The sequence below is a fragment of the Taudactylus pleione genome, unplaced genomic scaffold, assembly GCF_031769625.1.
Source record: "Taudactylus pleione unplaced genomic scaffold, aTauple2 ptg000683l, whole genome shotgun sequence".
NCBI lineage: Eukaryota > Metazoa > Chordata > Amphibia > Anura > Myobatrachidae > Taudactylus > Taudactylus pleione.
Window position 1 is genome coordinate 2170343 of NW_028285085.1, and position 24276 is coordinate 2194618.

The window sequence follows — 24276 nt, forward strand, 5'->3', positions numbered from 1 at the left end:
TTCTCCTAGCCTAACCCTAACCTCCCGGGGGGGTGCCTAACCCTAAGTTCCCCCCGGGAGCCCTAAACCCAACCGTCGCCCCCCGCGGTTGTCCGCAGCGGCGCCCGCCATCATTTCAATCGGGATGCCGGGCGCCGGTCTTCCAGCGTCGGTAAAGTGACAGGCGTCTAGATTTAGACGCCTGTCATTTAACCCTCGCCAGGATAAAGCAGCCGGGAAGCCGGCCGTTGGGATTACGTCCAACGGCTTCCCGACTGCATACTTTTTATGGTGTACCGTTTGAAGTTGAAGCATATCCTATTCTATGAGACACTAATTTGATGTGTGTAACAATTTGTGCCTTTCCCCCCTTAAACCCTCTTTCTTCCCTTGCCCATTTTTATTCCTGTATACCTTTCCTTTTCTCCTCCTTATTCTGTATAACTATGTATACACTCTCAATAAAAATCTAATCTTGAAGAGGGAGTGGGCCCAGGGGCTGAAAGCCTATCCACTACCTTTAACATTACCTGGGATAGCGAGGATTTCCAAGCAGGTTCTTGGGTAGCAGGTGAAGCTGAAGGACCCGCCTGCTGTGGGGTTGTAAAACAGCTAACACAAAGACCAACGTGGTCCGGAACCTGTGAAGAAAATACAGCAACACAAGCCCTGCAATTACCCAGTACCGAAGCACCCGCCTCCTTGGGAACTTTTTTTACCCCTGGAAGACATAGTACAGCAATCCAGGAGGGCCACACAAACCAGAGCAAGACACTGTGATGTGCCACACAGGGTAGAGCAATGAATGTAAATGCACCACAAATAGAAATATAAGTGGGGCTATGCAGAGACTGAGACTATAGCACAGTACAATAAATAGTCAAACACACAGACACATTCAATGCAATAATAAGGCAAAATTTAAGGTAATAAATGCTCAACAAACCAGGGGGGAAAGGAACTAAATGTATAACCTGACCACAGGGGTGAGGAACACGGGGAGACAGGAGCCTGCATTCTCCACAGACAAGATGCTCTAGCAGGCACTCAGAAATGGCTGCCCAGCGTCTGTGAGGGAAAAGAGGAAGAGACGTGACCCTGGGACAGAGTGTCTCTAATTAGGAAAGCACCCAGGGGTGGGGGAGGAGCCAACGGGGAGAGCCTACTTCCCCCTTCTGACATGGACTCCTAGTGCTATGGCTGCCAGCTACTGCGGCGCCCCACTGCTTAAAAGTGCCCTGGTGGCCTTGCGGAGAAGACCTGGTCCCCTATCAGCAACATCGATGTCTCCCATACTAGCGGTGTAAAAGCATGGAGCTGCCTTACCTTGTCCCATTTGCGCCGGCTTCGGCTCCCTGCTGTGTCAGGAGCAGCAGCCGAGGACACTGACCCATTTGCCAGCTCTATGACCGCCGGCGCTGGGGTGATGGAGCAGCAGCGCGGGCGTCCTATAGGACGCCTAGCGCTGCTAACTCAGTTAAAAGAAAATAATTTTTAAAAAATAAAAAAAACAAAACACAGCTTCTACAGTGCGCCCTCTGCAGGCACCTACATTAAACTGAGGTGGCTGGGTGCGGGGTATAGGTTGGAGTATGTGCTGTGCATCAGGAACTCAGAATCCTGAATATACAGTCAGGTGTATAAATATTGGGACATTGACAGAATTTTCATATTTTGGCCTCTATTCACCACCACAATGGCTTTGAAATGAAACAAACAAGATGTGCTTTAACTGCAGACTTTCAGATTTAATTTGAGGGTAATTACATCCAAATCAGGTGAACGGTGTAGGAATTACAACGGTTTCTATATGTGCCTCCCACTTTTTAAGGGGACAAAAGTAATGGGACAAACTAAACAATCCTAAATCTAACTTTCACTCTTTAATGCTTTGTTGCAAATCCTTTGCAGGCAATTACAGCCTGAAGTCTGGAACGCATAGACATCACCAGACGCTGAGTTTCATCCCTGGTGATGCTCTGCCAGGCCTCTACTGCAAATGTCTTCAGTTCCTGCTTGTTCTTGGGGCATTTTCCCTTCAGTTTTGTCTTCATCAAGTGAAATGCATGCTCAATCGTATTCAGGTCAGGGGATTGACTTGGCCATTGCATAACATTCCACTTTTTAGCCTTAAAAAACTCTTTTGGTTGCTTTTGCAGTATGCTTCGGGTCATTGTCCATCTGCACTGTGAAGCGCCGTTCAATGAGTTCTGAAGCATTTGACTGAATATGAGCATATAATATTGCCCGAAACACTTCAGAATTCATTCTGCTGCTTTTGTCAGCAGTCACATCATCAATAAATACAAGGGAACCAGTTCCATTGGCAGCCATACATGCCCACGCCATGACACTACCACCACCATGCTTCACTGATGAGGTGGTATGTTTTGGATCATGAGCAGTTCCTTTCCTTCTCCATACTCTTCTCTTCCCATCACTCTGGTATAAGTTGATCTTTGTCTCATCTGTCCATAGGATGTTGTTCCAGAACTGTAGTTGCTTTTTTAGATGTTGTTTGGCAAACTCTTATCTGGTCTTCCTGTTTTTGAGGCTCGCCAATGGTTTACATCTTGTGGTGAACCCTCTATATTCACTCTTGATTGTTGACTTTGATACATACACAACTTCCTCCTGGAGAGTGTTCTTGATTTGGTCAACTGTTGTGAAGGGGTTTTTCTTCACCAGGGAAATAATTCTTGTCATCCACCACAGTTGTTTTCCGTGGTCTTCCGGGTCTTTTGGTGTTGTTGAGCTTTCCGATGCGTTCTTTCTTTTTAAGAATGTTCCAAATAGTTGATTTGGCCACACCTAATGTTTTTGCTATCTCTGTGATGGGTTTGTTTTGATTTTTCAGCCTAATGATGGCTTGCTTCACTGATAGTGACAGCTCTTTGGATCTCATATTGAGAGTCCACAGCAACTGATTCCAAATGCAAATGTCACACCTAGAATCAACTCCAGACCTTTTACCTGCTTAATTGATAATGAAATAACGAGGGAATAGCCCACACCTGTCCATGAATAGCTTTTGAGTTGATAGTCCCATTACTTTTGGCCCCTTAAAAAGTGGGAAGCACATATAGAAACCGTTGTAATTCCTACACCGTTCACCTGATTTGGATGTAATTACCCTCAAATTAAATCTGAAAGTCTGCAGTTAAAGCACATCTTGTTTGTTCCATTTCAAAGCCATTGTGGTGGTGAATAGAGGCCAAAATATGAAAATTCTGTCAATGTCCCAATATTTATGCACCTGACTGTATGTATATTGTATATGTCACAGCACATGAATATCCAACAGGTAACTTCATCAATGACACTGGCATATAAGTCGTAATTATTCAACAACTCGGCCCTCTCTTCAAATCCACAAAAGTAAAGAAAAACTAAGCTCAGAGTGTGAAATGTATTGCTCAGGCTTGCCAAGACACTTCACTGTAGCTCTGTCAAAAAGTAGAGTAGCATGGAGTATTTCCCCTCTTAGACATCACAGATAAAAAGTAAGGTTCAAATAAGCGAGATCCCGTAGGAGCCTTACATGATGTGAGAGAATGAACATTTTCGTATTACCAAGGTACTGTAAACATCACTTATATTTTCCTGATCTTCTGAAAAATGAGCAAAGTTTTTGCCTGAAACATACCGTCACATCTGGTGAGGCTCCTGCAGGACCTCGCACTTAATTGAATCTGCACTGAAGTGTCATTCCATAGATTAAGGCAAATGCTAATGTGGTGCTGCCATTAAGCAAAACATAGCACATGAGCTATACTTTATAGTTACTGGCTGTGCTCCTGTGTGTAACTCCATCATCTACACAGAATAATTCACTTGAAAACAAAGGTTTCTTACAAATAGTTTGTAAACTATATATTGAAAAAAAAAAAAAAAACCCACACACAATGTCCAAATCCCAGGACTTTGTAAATCATGAAGGCAATATGCCCAGGTAGGTGCCTACCTTGAAGTAAATTTGATAGAGACAAAGCAGCAGGTGGCACTCGGGGATTGTGCAGCAGCATATAATAAAAAGACCAGCAGCATATAATAAAAAGACCAGCAGCATATAATAAAAAGTCCAATAAAGTATCAGTCCAATGTTTCAGTTTACTAACAATTCTTCAGGGATAGGTTTTTATCTCTGAAGGTTATTAAAAATGAAACTGATTCATAACTTATAGGTCTTATTATTATATCCTGCTACAAAGTCCCTGAGTGCTACTTGCTGTGGTCTCTCTCTCACTTACGGACACGCCGGGCAGCCCCCAAGCACTGCTAGCAGGTAGAATTGATGCCGGGCACATGCACCAAGCGTCTATTCACCGGGTCACGGCACATTTCCCCACCAGCAGGACAGTGCGACCCGCTGGTGGAGACGGCACCCACAGGCTGTCTTAGCGAGGTGCTACGCGGTGAGGACATGGAACCAGTCTTACAAGTGTGGATTTCCTTGATGTGACCATCACTAAGCGTGGTGGGAGAAAAAAGCGTGGTGTTTGTTAAAGCCACAGATAGAAACAACCTGTTATTAGCTAGCAGTGCTCACCCAGTTCCACTAAAAAAGTCTTTGCCTTTTTCAGTTTTTACGGGCTTTGAGAATTTCCGAGAATCGTGAACAAGGCATTAAACAACTTGATATTATGTTGAGTAAATTCTCTAAAAGAGGATATGCAATGTTAGATTTGGTATGTGCTAAGAATAAAGCGCTGTTAGTTTCCCCTGATAGACTATTGGCAGGTGCCCCTAGAGCTGTTGAGGATGGGTTAGAGAGACATATATGGGTTAACAAGTTTAACCACATGAGTGCTACCATCAACAGCCAAGCTAAAAAGTTGTGGCCGATCATTAGCACGGACAAGGAGTTGCACCCACTTAAGAATACACGGTTAATGTCGTGTTATCGCAGAGGTAAAATATGAGATATGGTAAGAACTTACCCTTGTTATCTCTATTTCTACGAAGTCCATAGGGTTCCACAGGATACCTTGGGGTATAGGTGTGACGTCAGTCGCTGGGCACCATAGAGTTAAGCTTTTCAGCCTCCCAGGATGCACTAGGGTCCCCCTCCTATACCCCGCCCCCGAGCCAAGGCACCTCAGTTAGTTATCAAGCCATAGGCCGGAGGAGGAGAAGGAAGAGAGAGAAAAAAGATCTGGACACATACAAGAATCACATTCTCACCAGAGGGAGACGGAAAACCGGTGACCAGAGCAATGCCCATCTGCAGCACAGGTGCGACAGGGCGGGAGTCCTGTGGAACCCTATGGACTTCGTAGAAATAGAGATAACAAGGGTAAGTTCTTACCATATCTCATATTTTCTACTTCAGGGTCCATAGGGTATCCACAGGATACCTTGGGGATGTCCCAAAGCAGTATCCTTTAAGGGTGGGGACGCTCCTGTGCAGAAAGGAGAATCCGCCGCCCGAAGGAAGCATCCTGAGAGGCGAAGGTGTCAAACCACGTAGCAGCCTTGCAGATCTGAACTGCCGAGGCACCACGTCGAGCTGCCCACGAAGGACCCACAGACCTAGTGGAATGAGCCTTCAGAGAAGGTGGGACCGGTAGGCCTTCATGAAGATAAGCTTCAGAAATAGCCATACGGATCCAGGCTGCCAAAGTTTGCTTTGAAGCAGGCCAACCCTTTTTACGGAAGCCATAGAGGACAAACAAAGCGTCCGACTTCCTAAACGAAGAAGTGCAGTCAACATAAGTCCTTAAGGCCCGCACAACATCCAAAGAGGCCTCACCCACGGAAAGACCCGGTGAGTTAAAGGCCGGAACAACTATTTCCTCGTTAACATGAAACTGGGAAACAACTTTGGGAAGAAACTCGGGCCGAGTGCGGAGCACTGCCCTGTTCCCATGAAAAACCAAGAAAGGGGGTCTACAAGAAAGAGCCCCTAACTCAGAAACACGTCTGGCCGAAGCAATGGCCAGAAGGAAAACAGTCTTAGCTGTTAGCCATTTAATATCCACTGAGCCCAGTGGTTCAAACGGCGGTCCTTGGAGAGCCCTCAGGACCACAGCCAAATCCCAAGGCGCCACAGGTGGAACAAAGGGCGGCTGAATACGGAGAACACCTTGCATAAAGGTGCGCACATCCGGGATTGTAGCAATCCTACGGTGAAACCAGACAGATAGGGCCGAAACCTGTACCTTCAAAGAAGCAAGGCGAAGCCCATGATCTAGTCCCGCTTGCAGGAAGGCGAGAATCCGAGACAGACGAAACTCCCGCGGTGCATAACCTCTCGGTCGACACCACTGGAAGAACGTATGCCACACGCGATGGTATATCCTCGCAGAAGACGGTTTCCGAGCTCGTAACATGGTACGCACCACAGAGCTGGAAAACCCCCGGGACCTCAGCATGGCCGTCTCAACAGCCACGCCGTCAAAGACAGCCGAGTCAGGTCCGGGTGAAGGCAAGGACCCTGAGACAGAAGGTCCGGTCGTAGCGGCAACCGCAGAGGACTGTCCACGGACAGACCCTGAAGGTCTGAGAACCAGTGCCGTCTGGGCCAAGCGGGAGCTATCAACAGGAGCGTCCTTCCTGTTTGAATTTCCGGATTACCCGTGGAAGAAGGGAGACCGGAGGGAACAGGTATGCGAACCGGAACGTCCACCGGACGGACAGAGCATCCACCAGAGACGCCCCTTCGTCTCTTGTTGTGCCGGGACGCCATGAGGTCGATTTCTGGAAGACCCCACCTGTCCACCAGTAGTTGAAAAACGTCCGGGTGCAGGGACCATTCGACCCGGATGAACGTCCTGGCGACTTAGAAAGTCCGCCTCCCAATTTAGCACTCCCAAGATGAAGACCGCTGATATGGCCGGAAGATTGCGCTCCGCCCAAACCAGGATCCGAGAGACCTCTACGAGAGCCGCCCGACTGCGAGTTCCTCCTTGCCTGTTTATGTAGGCCACGGTGGTAGCGTTGTCCGACTGGACCTGCACCGGGCGACCCTGGAGAAACCGCTGTGCCTGCTGGAGAGCATTGAAGACCGCACAGAGTTCCAAGATATTTATTGGAAGCTCCGCTTCTGTCGGCGTCCAACTGCCCTGGAACAAGTGTGGACCCGAAACTGCTCCCCAGCCCCGAAGACTGGCGTCCGTTGTCAACAGGACCCAATTTGGAACCCAGAACGGACGTCCCTTGTTGAGGTGGGTCGTCTGTAACCACCACGCAAGGGACAGGCGAACCTCCTGGGTGAGCACAATCGTCTGGGACTTCAGAGACTGAGGCAGCCCGTTCCACTTGGACAGGATCAGGTGCTGCAGAGGTCTGGAGTGAAACTGGGTGTATTCCACCATGTCGAACACCGACACCATGGAGCCCAGTAACCTCATTGCCGAGTGTAAGGACACCCGGCGGCTGTGCAGGCAACTGCGCACCCTTGACTGTAAAGCAGAGATCTTGTCCTCCGTCACGAAGATCCTTTGCTGTCCCGAGTCCAATAAGGCTCCAAGATGCAGAATCCTCCGAGACGGGATTAGAGTGGACTTCTGCCAGTTGATTAGCCAGCCGTGCCGTTGCAGCAGTGCAATGGTCAGGTCCAAGTGGCGTAACAGGAGCTCTGGAGATCCTGCCACCAATAACAGGTCGTCCAAATACGGCAACATGCGGACTCCCTGCAGCCGCAGAGAAGCCGCCATGACCGCCATCACCTTGGTGAAAACACGTGGTGCTGTTGCCAGGCCAAAAGGTAACGCCCGAAACTGGAAGTGGTCGCTGCGGATTGCAAACCTGAGGAACTGTTGATGGCGCAAAAGAATAGGGACATGCAGGTAAGCGTCCTGTATGTCCAATGACACCATGTAGTCCCCAGGTTCCAGCACCAGAATGATGGACCGTAGGGTCTCCATCCGAAACTTCGGGACCCGCAAAGACTTGTTGAGTGCTTAGAAGTTGAGAATCGGACGATATGACCCATTGGGTTTCTGTACCAAAAATAGATTTGAATAGAAATCCTGGCCCCTCTGGGAGAATGGAACAGGCACTATAACTCCAGCCTGGAGCATAGTGTGCAATACCTTCCGCAGCTCCGTAGCCTTGTTCCGGTCTGATGGTAGACCCGTGGTGAAGAAGCGAGCCGGGGGTCTGTGCCGGAAGGAGAGGGCGTATCCGTGGGAAACCACCTCCAGAACCCAAGTGTCTGTCGCAGTGGTCGACCAACACTGGGCGAACTGTAGCAGGCGGCCTCCCACCCTGGGATCCCCCAAAGGGAGGCCCGGACCGTCAGGCCGCAGGCTTGTCATCTGGCTTGGGGGCCGGACGTCTGGTACTCTATGCCTGCTTCCGGGGCTTGACCGATTTCTTAGGGCCAGCCTGTCGAGGAAACGACTGTGGTTTGGGCCTGCCCTGGGCCCTAGATGACCGAAAGGACGATGGTCCCGAACCAGAAGGAGCAGCGGCCGACGGGAGACAAGCAGATTTGGCTGCCGCCAGCGTGGCCACAATCTTATCCAGATCCGGACCGAAGAGAACTTCTCCGGTAAACGGCAACGCTTCCAGACCTTTCTTGGAATCTGCGTCCGCCTTCCAGGATCGCAGCCACAAGGTGCGACGAGCAGCTACCGCTGCTGAAGAAATTCTAGACACCAGAGTACTAATGTCTAGAGCCGCCTCGTTGATGTAGGTGGCCGAATCACGGAGATTGCCAATCAACTCCGCCTGTTCGGCCGGACAGTCGGATTCAAAAGAAGCCTCTAATGAATCCGCCCAGCGCTCCATCGCTCTGGCAACCCAGCAAATGGCCATAGCCGGCCGTGCTGCCCCCCCTGCAAGGGAATAAGCGGACTTCAGGCAGATTTCTACCTTGCGGTCCGTAGCATCCTTAAGGGAGGACATGGATGGCATCGGCAATGTGGCACTACGGACAAGACGGGTCACGTGAGAATCCACCTGTGGAGGGGATTCCCACTTAGCAAAATAATTATCCGCGAACGGATAAGCCACCGCCAGGCGTTTCTGCGGCTGGTATCTTTTGCCAGGTTGTTTCCACGCCTCCTCTAAATGGTCCACCAACTGACCCGAAAGAGGAAAGACTGTGGCATCGCCCTTCACATCTTTGAAAAAGGCATACTTAGATTTAGCCGCTGGGGGAACTTCGTCCTCAATCACCAAGGCTGTGCGGACCGCCCGAATAAGTCCAGGAATAACAAGAGATATGGTAAGAACTTACCTTTGTTATCTCTGTTTCTACGAAGTCCATAGGGTCCACAGGGTTGACCTTGGGGTTATAGCTGGAACAGGATCCATGGGCACCACACAGTTAAGCTTTTAGCTCCCAGGATGCACTTGGGTCCTCCTCTATACCCCGCCCCCGAGCCACAGGCACCTCAGTTGGTAAGCAGCCTAGGCCGGAGGAGAATATGGAACAGAGAGAAGGAAGACTGGAACACACAAGAAACCATACTCACAGAAATGGGAGATGGAAAACCGGCGACCAGCCACACAGCCCATTTGAAGCCAGGTGCGTCAGGGCGGGCGCCCTGTGGACCCTATGGACTTCGTAGAAACAGAGATAACAAAGGTAAGTTCTTACCATATCTCTTGTTTTCTACTTCAGGGTCCATAGGGGGTCCACAGGGTTGACCTTGGGGATGTCCCAAAGCAGTACAACTAGGGCGGGGACGCTCCTGTGCTGAAAGGAGTACCCGGCTCCCAAAGGATGCATCCTGAGAGGCAAAGGTGTCAAACGCATAGAACCTCAAAAACGTTTGAATTGAAGACCAAGTGGCCGCCTTACACAGCTGAACAGCAGAAGCGCCACGTCTAGCAGCCCAAGAGGGACCCACAGAACGAGTGGAATGAGCCTTAACAGAGGCTGGCACAGGTAAGCCCTCCTGTGCATAAGCCTCACAAATAACGGAACGAAGCCAACGGGCTAACGTTTGTTTGTTGGCAGGCCAACCCCTCTTGTGAAAACCAAAGAGGATAAACAAGGAATCAGACTTCCTAACCGAAGCCGTCCGGTCTACATAAATTCTAAGCGCCCGGACCACATCTAAGGAAGTCTCACCAGCTGAAAGATCAGGGGACTGAAAAGCTGGCACAACAAGTTCCTGATTAATATGGAACTTCGAGACCACTTTGGGCAAAAACTCAGGACGAGTGCGGAGCACCGCTCTGTCCTGGTGAAAAATCAGGAAAGGAGGGCGACAGGAAAGCGCCCCCAATTCAGACACCCTCCTGGCCGAAGCAATTGCCAGGAGAAAAACCGTCTTAAATGTCAGCCACTTGAGCTCCACCGCCTCAAGAGGCTCAAACGGAGGACCCTGCAGGACCCGTAGCACCACCGCCAAGTCCCAAGGAGCCACAGGAGGCACAAAGGGAGGCTGGATCCTGAGAACACCTTGGAAAAAGGTGTGAACGTCTGGTAGTATTGCAATCCGCCGTTGAAACCACACGGACAAGGCGGACACATGAACCTTCAGAGATGCAAGGCGTAAGCCGAGATCCAATCCTGACTGAAGAAATTCCAAGATCCTAGAAACTCGGAACACCTGAGGATCATAATGTCTGGACTCACACCACTGAAAGTAAGTGTGCCACACTCTGTGATAAATCCGTGCTGAAGCAGGCTTGCGTGCCCTGAGCATGGTACCAATAACCGAACTGGAGAAGCCCCGAGACCTCAAGACGGCTGTCTCAAGAGCCACGCCGTCAAAGACAGCCGACCCAGATCCGGGTAAAGGCAGGGCCCCTGAGACAACAGGTCCCGACGCTGAGGAAGAAGGTACGGAGCGTCGATGGAGAGGCTCCTGAGATCGGAGTACCAAGGACGTCTGGGCCACGCCGGAGCTACCAGCACGAGCATGCCGCCGTCCTGCTTGAATTTCCGCAGAACCCGAGGAAGCAGGGATAGCGGAGGAAACAGATACGCCAGGTGAAACGTCCATTTCACCGACAGCGCGTCCACCAGACTTGTGCCTGCGTCTCTTGTCCTTGACCCGTAAACGGGCAACTTGTGATTGTGACGGGAGGCCATCAAGTCCAGCTCCGGCAGTCCCCACCTGTCCACGAGTAGCTGAAACACCTCTGGGTGAAGCGACCATTCCCCGGGATGCACGTCGTGATGGCTGAGGAAGTCCGCCTCCCAATTGAGGACTCCGGGGATGAAGACCACCGAGATCGCCGGAATGTGACCCTCCGCCCAAGTCAGGATACGAGACACCTCCGACATCGCTGCCTGACTGCAAGTTCCGCCTTGGTGGTTGATATACGCCACCGTGGTGGCGTTGTCGGACTGCACCTGTACCGCCCTTCCGTGAAGAGCGGGGCCGGACGACTGCAGGGCCCTGTATACTGCCCGCAGTTCCAGGATGTTGATGGGGAGAAGTGCTTCTTCCGCTGACCAACGACCCTGAAGCGACAAAGAGCCGGTCACTGCCACCCAACCCCGGAGACTGGCATCCGTCGTGAGCAGGACCCAGTCCGGGATCCAAAATGGGCGCCCCTCGACCAGATGAGTTGTCTGAAGCCACCAAGCCAAAGATTGCCGAACGTCCGGAGACAACACCAGCACCTGAGAGCGGATCCGGTGAGGTAACCCGTTCCATTCTGATAGAATCAGCCCCTGCAGGGGCCGGGAATGGAACTGGGCAAATTCCACCATGTCGAATGTCGACACCATGGACCCCAGAACTCTCATAGCCGAATGGACCGACAGACGGCAACGGCTCAGGCAACTGTGTATCCGCAGCTGTAGGGAGGCGACCTTCTCCGGAGTCAGGAAGATCCTTTGCTGACGCAAATCCAGCAGGGCTCCCAAATGAACCATCCGCTGTGATGGAATCAGGGAGGACTTTTTCCAATCTATCAACCACCCGTGTGCTTGCAGGCAAGCGATCGTTAGGTGGAGATGTTGAAGCAGTACCTCCGGGGAGCTCGCCAGCAACAGGAGGTCGTCCAGATACGGCAGCAGCCGTACATTCTGGTTCCGAAGATGTGCGGCCATGACCGCCATAATCTTCGTGAACACCCTTGGTGCCGTGGAGAGACCAAAGGGTAGCGCCCGGAACTGATAGTGGTGTTGAAGGATAGCGAACCTCAGATACCGCTGGTGTGAAAATGCTATCGGAACATGGAGGTAGGCGTCCTGGATGTCCAGGGACACCATGTAATCCCCTGGTTCCATCGCCAGAATGATGGAACGTAACGTTTCCATCCTGAACTTGGGAACTCTGAGGAATTTGTTCAGAGACTTCAAGTTGAGGATAGGGCGATGAGAACCATTGGGTTTCTGCACCAGAAACAGAGACGAATAATACCCCGTCCCTCGTTGTGATAGAGGAACGGGAACAATGACCCCTGCTTTCAGCAAGGACTCTATAGCCTCCTGAACCTGTAACGCCTTGGTCTTGTCCTGAGAAGGACTTGTGCAGAAAAACTGGTGGGGTGGTCTGTGCCGAAAAGACAGGGCGTACCCCTGGGAGACCACTTCTCGAACCCAGGCATCCGTGGTGGTATTGTGCCAGCACTGGGCAAATAGAAGAAGTCGGCCTCCCACTCTGAGGTCCCCCAGAGGGAGGCCCGTCCCATCAGGCCGCAGGTTTATCTTCCTGCTTGGAAGAAGGGCGCCGAGCACTCCAGGCTTGCTTCTTGGGTTTAGAGGCAGTCTTACTCGCAGACTGTCTCGGGAAGGACTGACCTTTCGCCTTACCCTGAACCCGAAAGGAACGAAAAGCCGAACTCCGAACCTTAGCAGGCAGTGCCGCCGAAGGGAGGAAGGCCGACTTGGATTTAGCCAGGGTGTCCACTATTTTGTCCAAGTCCGGACCAAATAGTAATTCCCCATTGAAAGGTAAGGCCTCCAGACCCTTCTTTGAATCAGAGTCCGCTCTCCAGGACCGCAACCACAAGGATCGGCGGCCAGACACCGCTGCAGCCGATACCCGCGAGGTCAGCAAACTAGCATCTAAAGAAGCTTCACCAATGTAAGAAGCAGCGTCCCTCACTTGTCCCAACAACGCCCGCTGGACATCCGGAGCGTCGTCTGGGAAGGTATCTTCCAATGCATTGGCCCACCCCTCAATGGCCTTGGCCACCCAGGAGATGGCCATGGACGGTCGGGCCACCGCCCCGGAGAGGGAGTAAATAGACTTTAAGCAAGTCTCAACTTTCCTGTCCGTGGGATCCTTCAGCGAGGATATCGACGGTAATGGTAAGGTGGCGCCCCGAGTTAAACGGGTGACATGGGAATCCACCGCCGGTGGAGTTTCCCATTTTTTACAATGTGCCTCAGGGAAGGGGTAATTAGAAGCCAACCGCTTCTGAGGAAGGAATCTCTTACTGGGCGCCTGCCAAGCTACCGCCATATGATCCATCAACTGATCCGACAGGGGAAACACCGCAGAAGCCACCTTAGTTTTTTTGAAACTAGGAAACTTCGACTTAGGAACCGGTGCCTCATCCTCTATAAGAAGAATAGCTCGCACCGCCCTAACTAGTGCTCGCACATTAATGGACGACTATCCATTTCCTGGACCGAGGCGTCCGAGTCAGTGTCATCAGGGACCTCCCCATCATCTGAGGAACCCTCTGAGTCCGATACCTGAGCAGCCCGTGTCATGAGTGGGCGTTTTGAAATCCTAGAAGGCATGTCAGTCTGCAACATTGACTGAAAAGCCGAGGAAGCGGCCGCCAAATTTTGCACGGAGTTGGAGAGCACATCCACCCATGGTGGAGGAGTCGCCATAGGGGCCTGAAAAGGTACCACAGGCTGCTGCGGCACAGGGGAAGCCTGTATATACATAGGCAACCCCGCATAGGGACCTACTGATTGAGACCCAGGAGGACTCCGCAATAACTGCGGGACACCCGGGGAATGGGGGATGGTCGGCTGGGGCACCGCCCTAGTAGGGAGAGCAGTCGGGACCGACAGACGGTCCGCAATAGACACCAGCACTTGAGAAAACATCGCCCACGGTGGTTCCTGCGCCAGAGAAGGTCTGGATGGGCCAGGAGCCACCTGGCATCGACTACACAGGCCATCCTGTGACAAATCCTCCCTATCTACTCCTGCAGAACAGCGTCCGCAGGAGGCCAACACCGGAGCCACTGAGCGCTCAACCTCCTCGTCTGACATGACAGAATATATTATATATCTGGCACCAGGGTAGAAGTAAAACGCACTCACCGGTGTGCTGAACAACAGCCCACAATATGGCACTGAGTAGCACACAACTGTATGTGACGGACCTCACAAATACGTGATCTATATAAGTGAGGTCAGTAGAAACGCCCCTCCCCCACACACCTGTAGGGCTTGTAGGAGAAGTAAAGGGATAGGTATAAGCTGACAGTAAGTAGAAAATAAGCACAGACGGCAGCACTAGCAATAGTCACATACCATGCAGGAAGATATACTCACTGCACCTTTACACTACAATCAACCTGCCCAGATTCAGTGTCTGGGAGGGCTATAGTGCTGTGTACGCTGTCCTTAATCAGGGGAGAGGTACACAGGGGGACCGGTCCGCGTGCTCCCTGAGATCTGCGCTGCCACTGGGAAAATGGCCGCTGGAGACCTCAGAGGAGGAGTGGCCGTGTAACTGCAGCTCAGCGACGCCAGACTGCGTGCTGAAAGGCGCGCTGAGCTGAGGGGAGGAGCCGCTGACAGGGAAGGCTTCCTCCCCTGGCTGGCCATAACCCCAGGGATGCTGGCTTCCCGCTTGCCCCTTTATCCCTGGTGGTCTAGTGGTCCCACGGGTTATGGGGGGGCCCGCCGCCACTGCCAGCAGCCTCCGGTCTGTCCCCAGGACCGGAGGCTAAAGGACTGCATTTAAGGCATTCCGCGCGCCGCCGCTAGCCAGCGACGCACGGCTTACCTGAATCCCCGGCGACTCCGGCAGCAGTCCTAGGAGGTAGACAGAGTCCGGCTAGTACGGACTCTGCCCTCCCGCCGCGATCCCCAGATCAGTACTGGCGTCGCGGCGCCAGTCGGGGATCAGAGCGGCAGCGTGGGCGTCTGTACAGACAGCCCTTCGCTGCCGTCTGTAGTAAAAAGATTAAAATAAATAAAATCTAACTTAAAATAAAAAGCTTCTGGGGGCTGCTCCTGCAGCCCCCCTGCGCGGTGACCGACTCCGGCCGGGCACCAGCTTACACTGAGGTGCCTGTGGCTCGGGGGCGGGGTATAGAGGAGGACCCAAGTGCATCCTGGGAGCTAAAAGCTTAACTGTGTGGTGCCCATGGATCCTGTTCCAGCTATAACCCCAAGGTCCACCCTGTGGACCCCCTATGGACCCTGAAGTAGAAATATACTTTGGACTTAGCATCAGCGTCCTTAGTATGGAGAGGTTCCTGATCGTAAGGATCCAGAATCTCCCCATCATCAGACGTCCCTTCGTCATCCTCATAAGGAGCGGACAGAGACGCCACCGGCCTTTTATGAGGCCGCATCACAGACTCCCCTTGCAACACATCCGACAAGTGCTGTACAGAACTCGTCAGGGAGTTAACCCACGCTGGCTCCTGAGAACCCGGGAGCGGGGAAATAGGGAGACTGTGGGGTACCACCAATTGTCGTGGGAACCCCTGCATGGGTGACGACACCACAGACTGCTGGGACAAACCCATCGGAGTAAACGCGGGCTGCGGAGCTAACTGGCCCACTAAAGCTGTTAATGCCTGAGCGAAACAAGCCCAGGGCGGCTCCTGTACCGGTGCTGTAACCGTAATAGGCCGCGCCATGGACAAACACTGCCGGCAAAGGCCCTCCGCGCTACCCTCCCCCTCCGCTAACGGTACTTTGCACGTGGGTACACTGTAGCCGGAGGGGAAAATCACTTTCAGACATGATGGCACCACGTATGTGACCTCTCTCACCAATTAAGTATTAAATAGGCGAGAGACCACCCTGCAGCACCGCACCGCAAGGGCTTTAGCAGAAAGAACAGGGACAGTAATAAAGCTGACAGTTTAGAGAAGAAAAGTTACAGGCAGCGCTAGCACAGTCACATACAATGCAGAGAAATAACAATTCCTGCACTAACAGCGCTGATCACTCAACTACACAGACACAGGGCCTGGTAGGACACAGCGCTGCATACACAGACCTGAGCCACAGCGGAGGAGAGGTATGCGGGGGGGGACCCAGACCACGATGCTTCCGTCCAGCGCTTCCAGCAGCGTTCACCATGCGTTCTGGAGAAGATGGCCGCCGAGGAGCAGAGAGGAGGCTGGCCTGGGGGAGGAGCGCTGCCACAGGACCCGCTGCTTACCTTTGTCCCCCTTGGATCCGGCCATGGTCCGGAACATCTGGGGTCACCGCTAGCTGTGACCCCAGATGCTCACCAGCATCCCCGGATCGGTACTGGCGTTCTGGTACCGGCGGGGGTGTAGGGAAGACAGCATGGACGTCAGGACTGACTGTCCATGCTGTACATCCAGATGTGCAGCCACAGCTGCACTGAAGAAAGCTTCAGGGGCTCTTCTAGCCCCCACTCCGACAGGTGCACCCGACGCCGGCCGGGCACCAAACTAAACTGGTGCCTTGGCTCGGGGGCGGGGTATAGGAGGGGGACCCTAGTGCATCCTGGGAGGCTGAAAAGCTTAACTCTATGGTGCCCAGTGACTGACGTCACACCTATACCCCAAGGTATCCTGTGGATACCCTATGGACCCTGAAGTAGAAAAATATCCGTGATTTTTTGGTGCGTAATGACATCACACAGTTGGGCAAGAATCGGTCCCAGACATTTTTGGGCACTCCTAAGTTGGGTTGCTTTAAATGTACTAGCTGCACAACATGCAGTTTTTTACAGACAGGTTCAGCGTTTTTCCACCCATTCACAGGGGTTAAATACAATATTCGATACCATTTGACCTGTACCAGTACTTTCATTGTATATGCAATTACTTGCCCCTGTTCTAAGATGTACATAGGAAAGACTGAATGCACCCTTAGAATTCGGATGGCACAACATCGGTCCGCTATTAGGGCGGTGATTGCATCGGGCACTGGCGAGCAACCTATAGCGAGGCACTTTGCCGAATCTAAACATAGCATTGCCTCTCTTCGATATCGTATAATTGACCATGTGCGCCCCTTGTTTAGAGGTGGCAATCGTGGTAAAAAACTTTTACAATGTGAAGCTAATTGGATTATCAGGTTAGACACCATGGTTCCCCGTGGGCTTAATGAGAGTCTGGGGCTTCACTGTTTTGTTTGAACAAAACGTTGGCATATGTATCATAGTTGTTTTCTGTTCATTGGTGACATCGATTATTGCTACTGGTATGATGTGTAATATGATCAATTTACATAGTGGGCCTGTGGCTTAACCTTATATAAGGTATATTAACACCAGGTTACTGGTACAATATAGTCCTACGATATTATTTGATCATTGCACATGTTTTTTGTTACTAGAATACAATTTCTGATATATTGGCATTATTGGATTAGACACCAGAGCTATTGGTTCCTCAGTCGCCATGTCCCATTTTCTGTGTTATAGTCTTTGTTAGTATGACTTTTTATATTTGTCTGTCAGTCTTGTCCATTTTGTTATGTGTTTTTTTTTTTTACATTTTTGTGTACGCATTGCTAATTTTTGTACATGATATATATGTGTGTGTCTAGTATTGTTCACAGTCACATTCACATTACTTGTATGTTTTGTTTGTCGTTGTAACATTTCTGTACATCTACCTGTGAGCGTTGTTTATGTGTCACTATGGCAACTGATAGGAGGTATGCGTGACGCAGCTTCCTGTGCGTCTGCCGGCTGGCGTCGCACACGTGGCTGATCGTCTTGCTGAAGGGACACTTGTTATTTAAGGTCAGTTTGTATGTTGTATTTCATGTATAAGCTTGATAAAAGCGCTGAAACGTCGCTATTCACAGCTAAGTATTTCTAGTGTGTTAGTCCGGAGTGCCGCCAGAGGGATCGATATTTTACAGTGTGCCTGACACCATCAGCTACATTGAGGAGGGCACCCGGGCAAGTATATGTTTTATACACTGAGTGCCGGATTGTGGAAGTATATATATATAATAATAAATTGCTGGGGTGACACACCCGTATGGGATCACAATAATCCTTTTCATGCAAAAGTAGAAAAAAAGGGGGGAGGGTAGCACTCACCAGTCTTCTTAAAAACATTTCTTTATTACATCTCAGTAAAGATTTTTACAGCATATCAAAATCCGACGTTTCGGTCCTGTGCATGGACCTTTGTCAAGGTCCATGCACGTCGGATTTTGATAGGCTGTAAAATTTTTTAATGAGATGTAATAAAGAAATGTTTTTAAGAGGACTGGTGAGTGCTACCACCCCCCCTTTTTTTCTACATATATATATATATATATATATATATATATATATATATATATATATATATATATATATATATATATATATATATAGAGACACACTTCAATCCTGTTGAGGATCAAAAAGAAACCAGCACACCACCAATTTAGTAAAGATGCAAAAACTGTATTAGACTTATAGGGGTATTCAATATGGGTGCGATAACATCGTTTTTTGCGTTAATATCGCACTTTTTTGCGTTAATATCACTGGTGTTAGTTTTACACCGCATTCAATTTCAAAGACTTATCGCAGTTTTGAAAAGTCTTTGATAAAAAAACAGTGATAACTTTTCACCATTGAATAGGTGTCGAAAAAAAGTGCAGAATTGGGGTTTAGGGGAGCAGGCTTAAAAAAAAATAGCCTGCACCCCTGAGATTGACATTTAAAAAAGAACTGTGTCAAAAAAAGTGTAAAAAAAAAATAGGGACACCCCAAAAAATGTATTTAAAAATTGGGGTGCAAAAAAAAAAAAAAATGGGAAAAAATTGGTAAACAATAGGGAAATAGGTTCAGGGCTATTCTGCAAGTATGCGCCAGGTGTTTTCTAGAATAGAATTATAGAGGCAGGTGCACAAATGCAGAATTTTTAAAAACTGACTTTAGGGACTTAAAAATATGCTAGTACCCATTTTCATGTACCCCAAATTTGATGGGACCACTTAAAAAAACGAAAAAAATAACCTAAGTGCACTTCTGCATCACTTCTTCAATGTCGGAAAAAAAAACACCTGCTGCGGCTATTTAAATCCCCGACTTTCAATTAAAGGCTAAAACGGGGGTACCCATAGTGTTCCCCCATGTTTTTACAACTTTAGGGGGGTCTTACAATTATTTTAAGGAAAAATTCGTAACTTTACGCAAATCCAACTTCGGAGTTTCCCGTTTTCGTTAATTTTATTTTGAATACGGGGATAAGCGGGAGCACGCACCATACCTTTACGCAGAAAAAAACTCTTGATATGAAACGTTAACTTCGCCAGGGAAGTTAACCTTTCATATTGAATACCCCTCTTAGAAGGTAATAGCCATGCTCAAAAAATGACATAGTAAGATCACATAACAGGAGCCATTCAAACGGATAACTTATCATATGCCTGGTGACCCTGTACTGAAGCCCTTGGTCCGACGGCCGTTTCGGTGTGTAAACACCTTAATCATGATTTGATACTCAATAGGATTGAAGTGTGTCTGGATAATCTTTATGTGACTACAGCACCTACATCTTTCACCATTAAGTGTGTGCGATTTTTCTTTTTCTTAGCAATATATAAAAATGCAAATGGCAGGCATTCCAAGGACTTGCGTCGTGAAATAAATATAGGTACATGCGGCAATGTAGTCCAAAGAGTGAGAAAGGTTGAATAAACCCGAAACGTTGGACTACATTGCCAAATGCACCTATATTTATTTTACGACGCAAGTCCTTGGAGTGCCTGGCCTTTGCATATTTGTACCTAGTACTTGGGGAGCTGACAGCCGGGCAAGCTGTGTCTGTGCTGGGAGTGCCGTTTTTTTGGATCTGTGTGTGTGTATATATATATATATATATATATATGAAACAGAGGTTTAAGAAGACCTGCGTCTAATAGTGTATTTAAAATCCAGTGGTAAAGAGTGCTCATAGAAATAGACGTGCGTACCAAAAATATAATCTTTTAGGCTTATCTGAACTCCAGGGATGGGTGATTCAAAGTGGATAGGTTTGCATGGGATGTCATCAACTGGAACACCTTATAAAGAGCTTATGCAAGCTCAAGAGACAAAAGGTATATATAGTGTAGTATGTTCTTATAAATAGCGCAATAAATTATATATAGAGGCTGCGTACCAGATAACGCTAATTCAATAGCATGTAATGTGTCCTCCCGGAAATGCCTTGCACTCTTTTGGAATCCCTCATGGGAGTATGGATGTTTCAGCGTATACGAGCACGCTCAGAGTGACTGTATCTCCTAGTCCAGGCTGTGTGTGTGTCATATATATATATATATATATATATATATATACATACACACACACAAGCGATTAGTTTATTTTATCTAGTGAATAAATTGGGTCTAAAACAGTGCCTAACAACACAACTCCATGTGTATCTCTATGGGCAATATAGACACTAACAAACAGACAATATAGACAATCTTTAGAATAGTGTTTATTTTATTAGTGCGTCTAAAACATTTAAATCAATTATGTACAAACACACTTTATCACAATGGGAACAGGAACACTAGACAACCCCAGGCCTCTATGTCCTTTGCAGTTATGTTTTGTTATCGTTGGTTTGGGCAGAAGGGACAGGAGTTGCTTTGGTTGGTTATCGCCCAAGATTTAATACACTGTGGGGGGGAGGAAAAAAAAAGAGATTTAATTATATGAGAATGATAAATCTGCATAATGAATAGTCCATTATTTCAAACTTACTGGTTCACAAAGTGTCCAGTGCACAAATTTATACAGCAAAAATGATTTCAAATGCACAGTAACACATTTCTTTACATTTATTCTGTTCCTGCTTGCAGCGCAAAGTTATAGAAAAAAGTAAGGAGAAAACGGAATGAAGACTTTATTTTCCTTCTGACCGAGTTCATCACATGAATATTGCAATTCCAAAGTTCAAACAGGCCATTTAACTCTGAATTTACTGCCAATTGCAGTGCTTGTCGAAATAAAATAATCTTAAGCAATTACTGGGTCAGTCAGTTGAGTGTCTGGGAGATTGACAACGACTAGTGTTGTGCTGTCCTCATTCGACGCCATTGATTTTTTTTTTCATATAATACAGCCATTCTACCAAAGCACAGAACACATATCTGATGTACAATAGAAAAAAGGATAGATCGATGCAACCTGCGCCCCACAAACCGCAGCTTAGTCCACTCTTAGGCGCACCACACCTCCAAATCAAAGTACAACAAACAAATAGATTGATCCAAAAAGCGCGATTCTTTAGTATTGTGTGGATGGATATCCGTCCAGGCAAACGTATTAGCTTGAAACAGAAGAGAAAGATGTATAACAAATTACACCTTCAAAATCAATATATATCTGATTTTTCTGGATTTCTCCTCATGGGGCTCACCTCCCAGAAATAAAATGCATTCATATAAAGGTATCTTTCTTTCTTCACCAATGATTAAATGGAAATCTCAGTCTCACATCCCCCACTGGAGACCCCTATGGACCACACTCACCTGGGAACAGGTATCTATGTTCCTATAAAGGTTTCTTTGTTAGTGGAGGTGAATTTTCATATCCAAACAAGGTAAAAAAGAGAAGGTCTGTTCCACCAGTAGATCATGAAAAATTTAATAAACAACAATGTGGAAGTGAACACAACAAAAGACAGACATCTAAAAAATCTTCCAAGTAGGAATAATACCCCTAAAATGTGAAGAGCAGATAGGGGTATTCTAAAAAATCTATAAAAAAATATATTTATAAAAATCCAATAAAATACTTAGCAGCAACAACAGCACCAACGCGTTTCTGACCATAAGGTCCTTCCTCAGGGTGTACTGAATTGTCAAAATAGAAGGGTATATATACTCTGGTTAAGATCACATGACTCCTAATGATTGCACAGTAGAATGTAAAACCCGGATCTTACTCTGTCAATCCCTTACACAAAAAGAAATATAACATCCTCAAAAACATATTAAAAATAACATGTAGTTACATTTTAAAACACCATCAGTATATATATATATATATATATATATATATATAAATAAAATAGAGCCAAAAAATGAATATGCATTTTCTTCCAAAACAGCCCATAAGTTGTTAATAATAAGTCCAGTCCATACTTTATGGGATCCCTTAGTTGATCCTATTTGGGCGCCAAACCAGCTTCAATGTGTGAAACAGGGAGCGGGCTGGTGATCACGTCCTGTTAGCGCTGCTGGGCACCGGAAGTCGTCATCATCTCCCGGCCGGAAGTCACCACGCGGCAACGGAACTCCATTATAGTCCGGTCTTCAGGGAGCATCAGATGAGCTCAAAAGTTCCGCCCATAGAAATCAGTGGATATAGCTGGTAGCCGTGCAGCTGATAGAAACCTGCTTCCGGTGCTTCAAGTATACGCAGTCTCCAACTGATAAACATAAGCGGTTGTCATGCCAACCGGAAATCCTCATGTAGTATTCCATGGGAATTCTCCCAAAATGCCCGATAAACATAAAAATATATGTAAAAAAACATAATTAGTAAAAGTAGGCAGAGCAGTGTAAACGGAACATAAAAACTAATTAAAACTATAAAAACCACTTCATCTCAAAGTCAACATTTAATCCCCTTGGTGTTAAAGATTTTAACAAGTATATTGTTTTCATTTCCATTTCAGCAAGAACCTCATCTCTATTATTAGTCCTCCAATCGGGTTTTGCTACTTTAATGCCACAAAAAGATGTCAAATACTTAATATCGCACTGATGTTTAGTTTTAAAGTGCAAAGAAACTTTGTGTGTTTCTAGACCCCTCTTGATATTTCTCACATGTTCCGCTAAACGATCTTTTAGCATTCTGCTTGTTTTGCCAATGTACTGGCTACCACAGGAACGCTCAAGAAGGTAAATGCAATATTTTGTGTGACATGTAATAAAATCGTCTATATTAAAAACTTAATTTGTCTGGGTTGATTTATATTCTGTTATCCTTGAGATGGGGCTCTTACAAATTTTACACATGCTACATGTCCCACATCTATTTTTTATATAATGATCTCTATGTTCTGGTTCATTAGATGGATTGTTTCCAAAACGCAGAGATCTTTTATCTGTATATATGGATCTGTAGGGGGCATTCATCCTTCTAAGGGGAGGGGTTTTGTATTCATCATATTGAGATTTAGGAACTATTGTTCTATCCATATGTCTATTCTGGGGTTTATCCCCATTATATACTCTTTCTTTCTTGGTAATCATGTGGACATTCCCATTATTATAGTCATTTCTATCCCTCATAAGCTCTTTAAGCGATTTTTGTAATTATTTAAATGATAATGATTACAATATTAAGCTTACTTTCAATATCAGCGATATTTCTGTAGATTTTTTGGATCTAACAATATATGTTGAAGAATGCAGGATTAAAACAAAAAACTATATTAAACCCACGGATTGTAATGGACATATTGAAGCCAATAGTAACCATCATTACAATTGGCTCAATAGCATACCCCACAGTCAATTTTATCGTATACGTAAGAATTGTACAGGAATTGAAGTGTATGAACATCAAGCTAATAACCTTGCGAAACAATTTACAAACAAAGGATACAGTAATAAAATAGTGGAAGAGGCAAAAGAAAAAGGTCATAACTTAGATAGAATGGATGTTATATGTAGACCTGTACAGAAGGGTAAAGAATCCAAGTACAATCAAATTGCTTTTATTACTCAGTATAATAGTCAATATAGAGAAATAGAAAAAATAATACAGAAACACTGGAGTATTTGAAATCATGACACATCTTTAAAACCTTTTATTAGTGAAAGACCGCAGTGTACATACAGAAAAGCACTAAATATTAAAGATAGCCTGGTAAAAAGTGCCACTGCAATTCCTACTCCATCATCTATTAATAGATCCAAAGGTTTTTATAGATGTGGGACATGTAGCATGTTTAAAATTTGTAAGAGCCCCATCTCAAGGATAACAGAATATAAATCAACCCAGACAAATGAAGTTTTTAATATAGACGATTTTATTACATGTCACACAAAATAATATGAGATATGGTAAGAACTTACCCTTGTTATCTCTATTTCTACGAAGTCCATAGGGTTCCACAGGATACCTTGGGTATAGGTGTGACGTCAGTCGCAGGGCACCAAAGAGTTAAGCTTTCAGCCTCCCAGGATGCACTAGGTCCCCCTCCTATACCCCGCCCCCGGGCCAAGGCACCTCAGTTAGTTACCAAGCCATAGGCCGGAGGAGGAGAAGGAAGAGAGAGAACAAAGATCTG

At 47.5% G+C, this 24276-nt stretch overlaps 1 protein-coding gene across 4 annotated transcripts in view; it reads right to left on the reverse strand.

Annotated features, from left to right (window-relative positions):
• Window positions 1-20463: 20463 nt before the first annotated feature.
• Window positions 20464-24276, reverse strand: part of RNF214 (ring finger protein 214) — a 49722-nt gene continuing 45909 nt past the window's right edge. For all 4 annotated transcript variants that reach the window (XM_088456009.1, XM_088456010.1, XM_088456012.1 and 1 more), the window contains exon 15: window positions 20464-20647. In XM_088456009.1, the coding sequence (XP_088312135.1) occupies window positions 20582-20647 (66 nt within the window). In that variant the 3' untranslated portion in view covers window positions 20464-20581. The remainder of the gene's footprint in view (window positions 20648-24276) is intronic.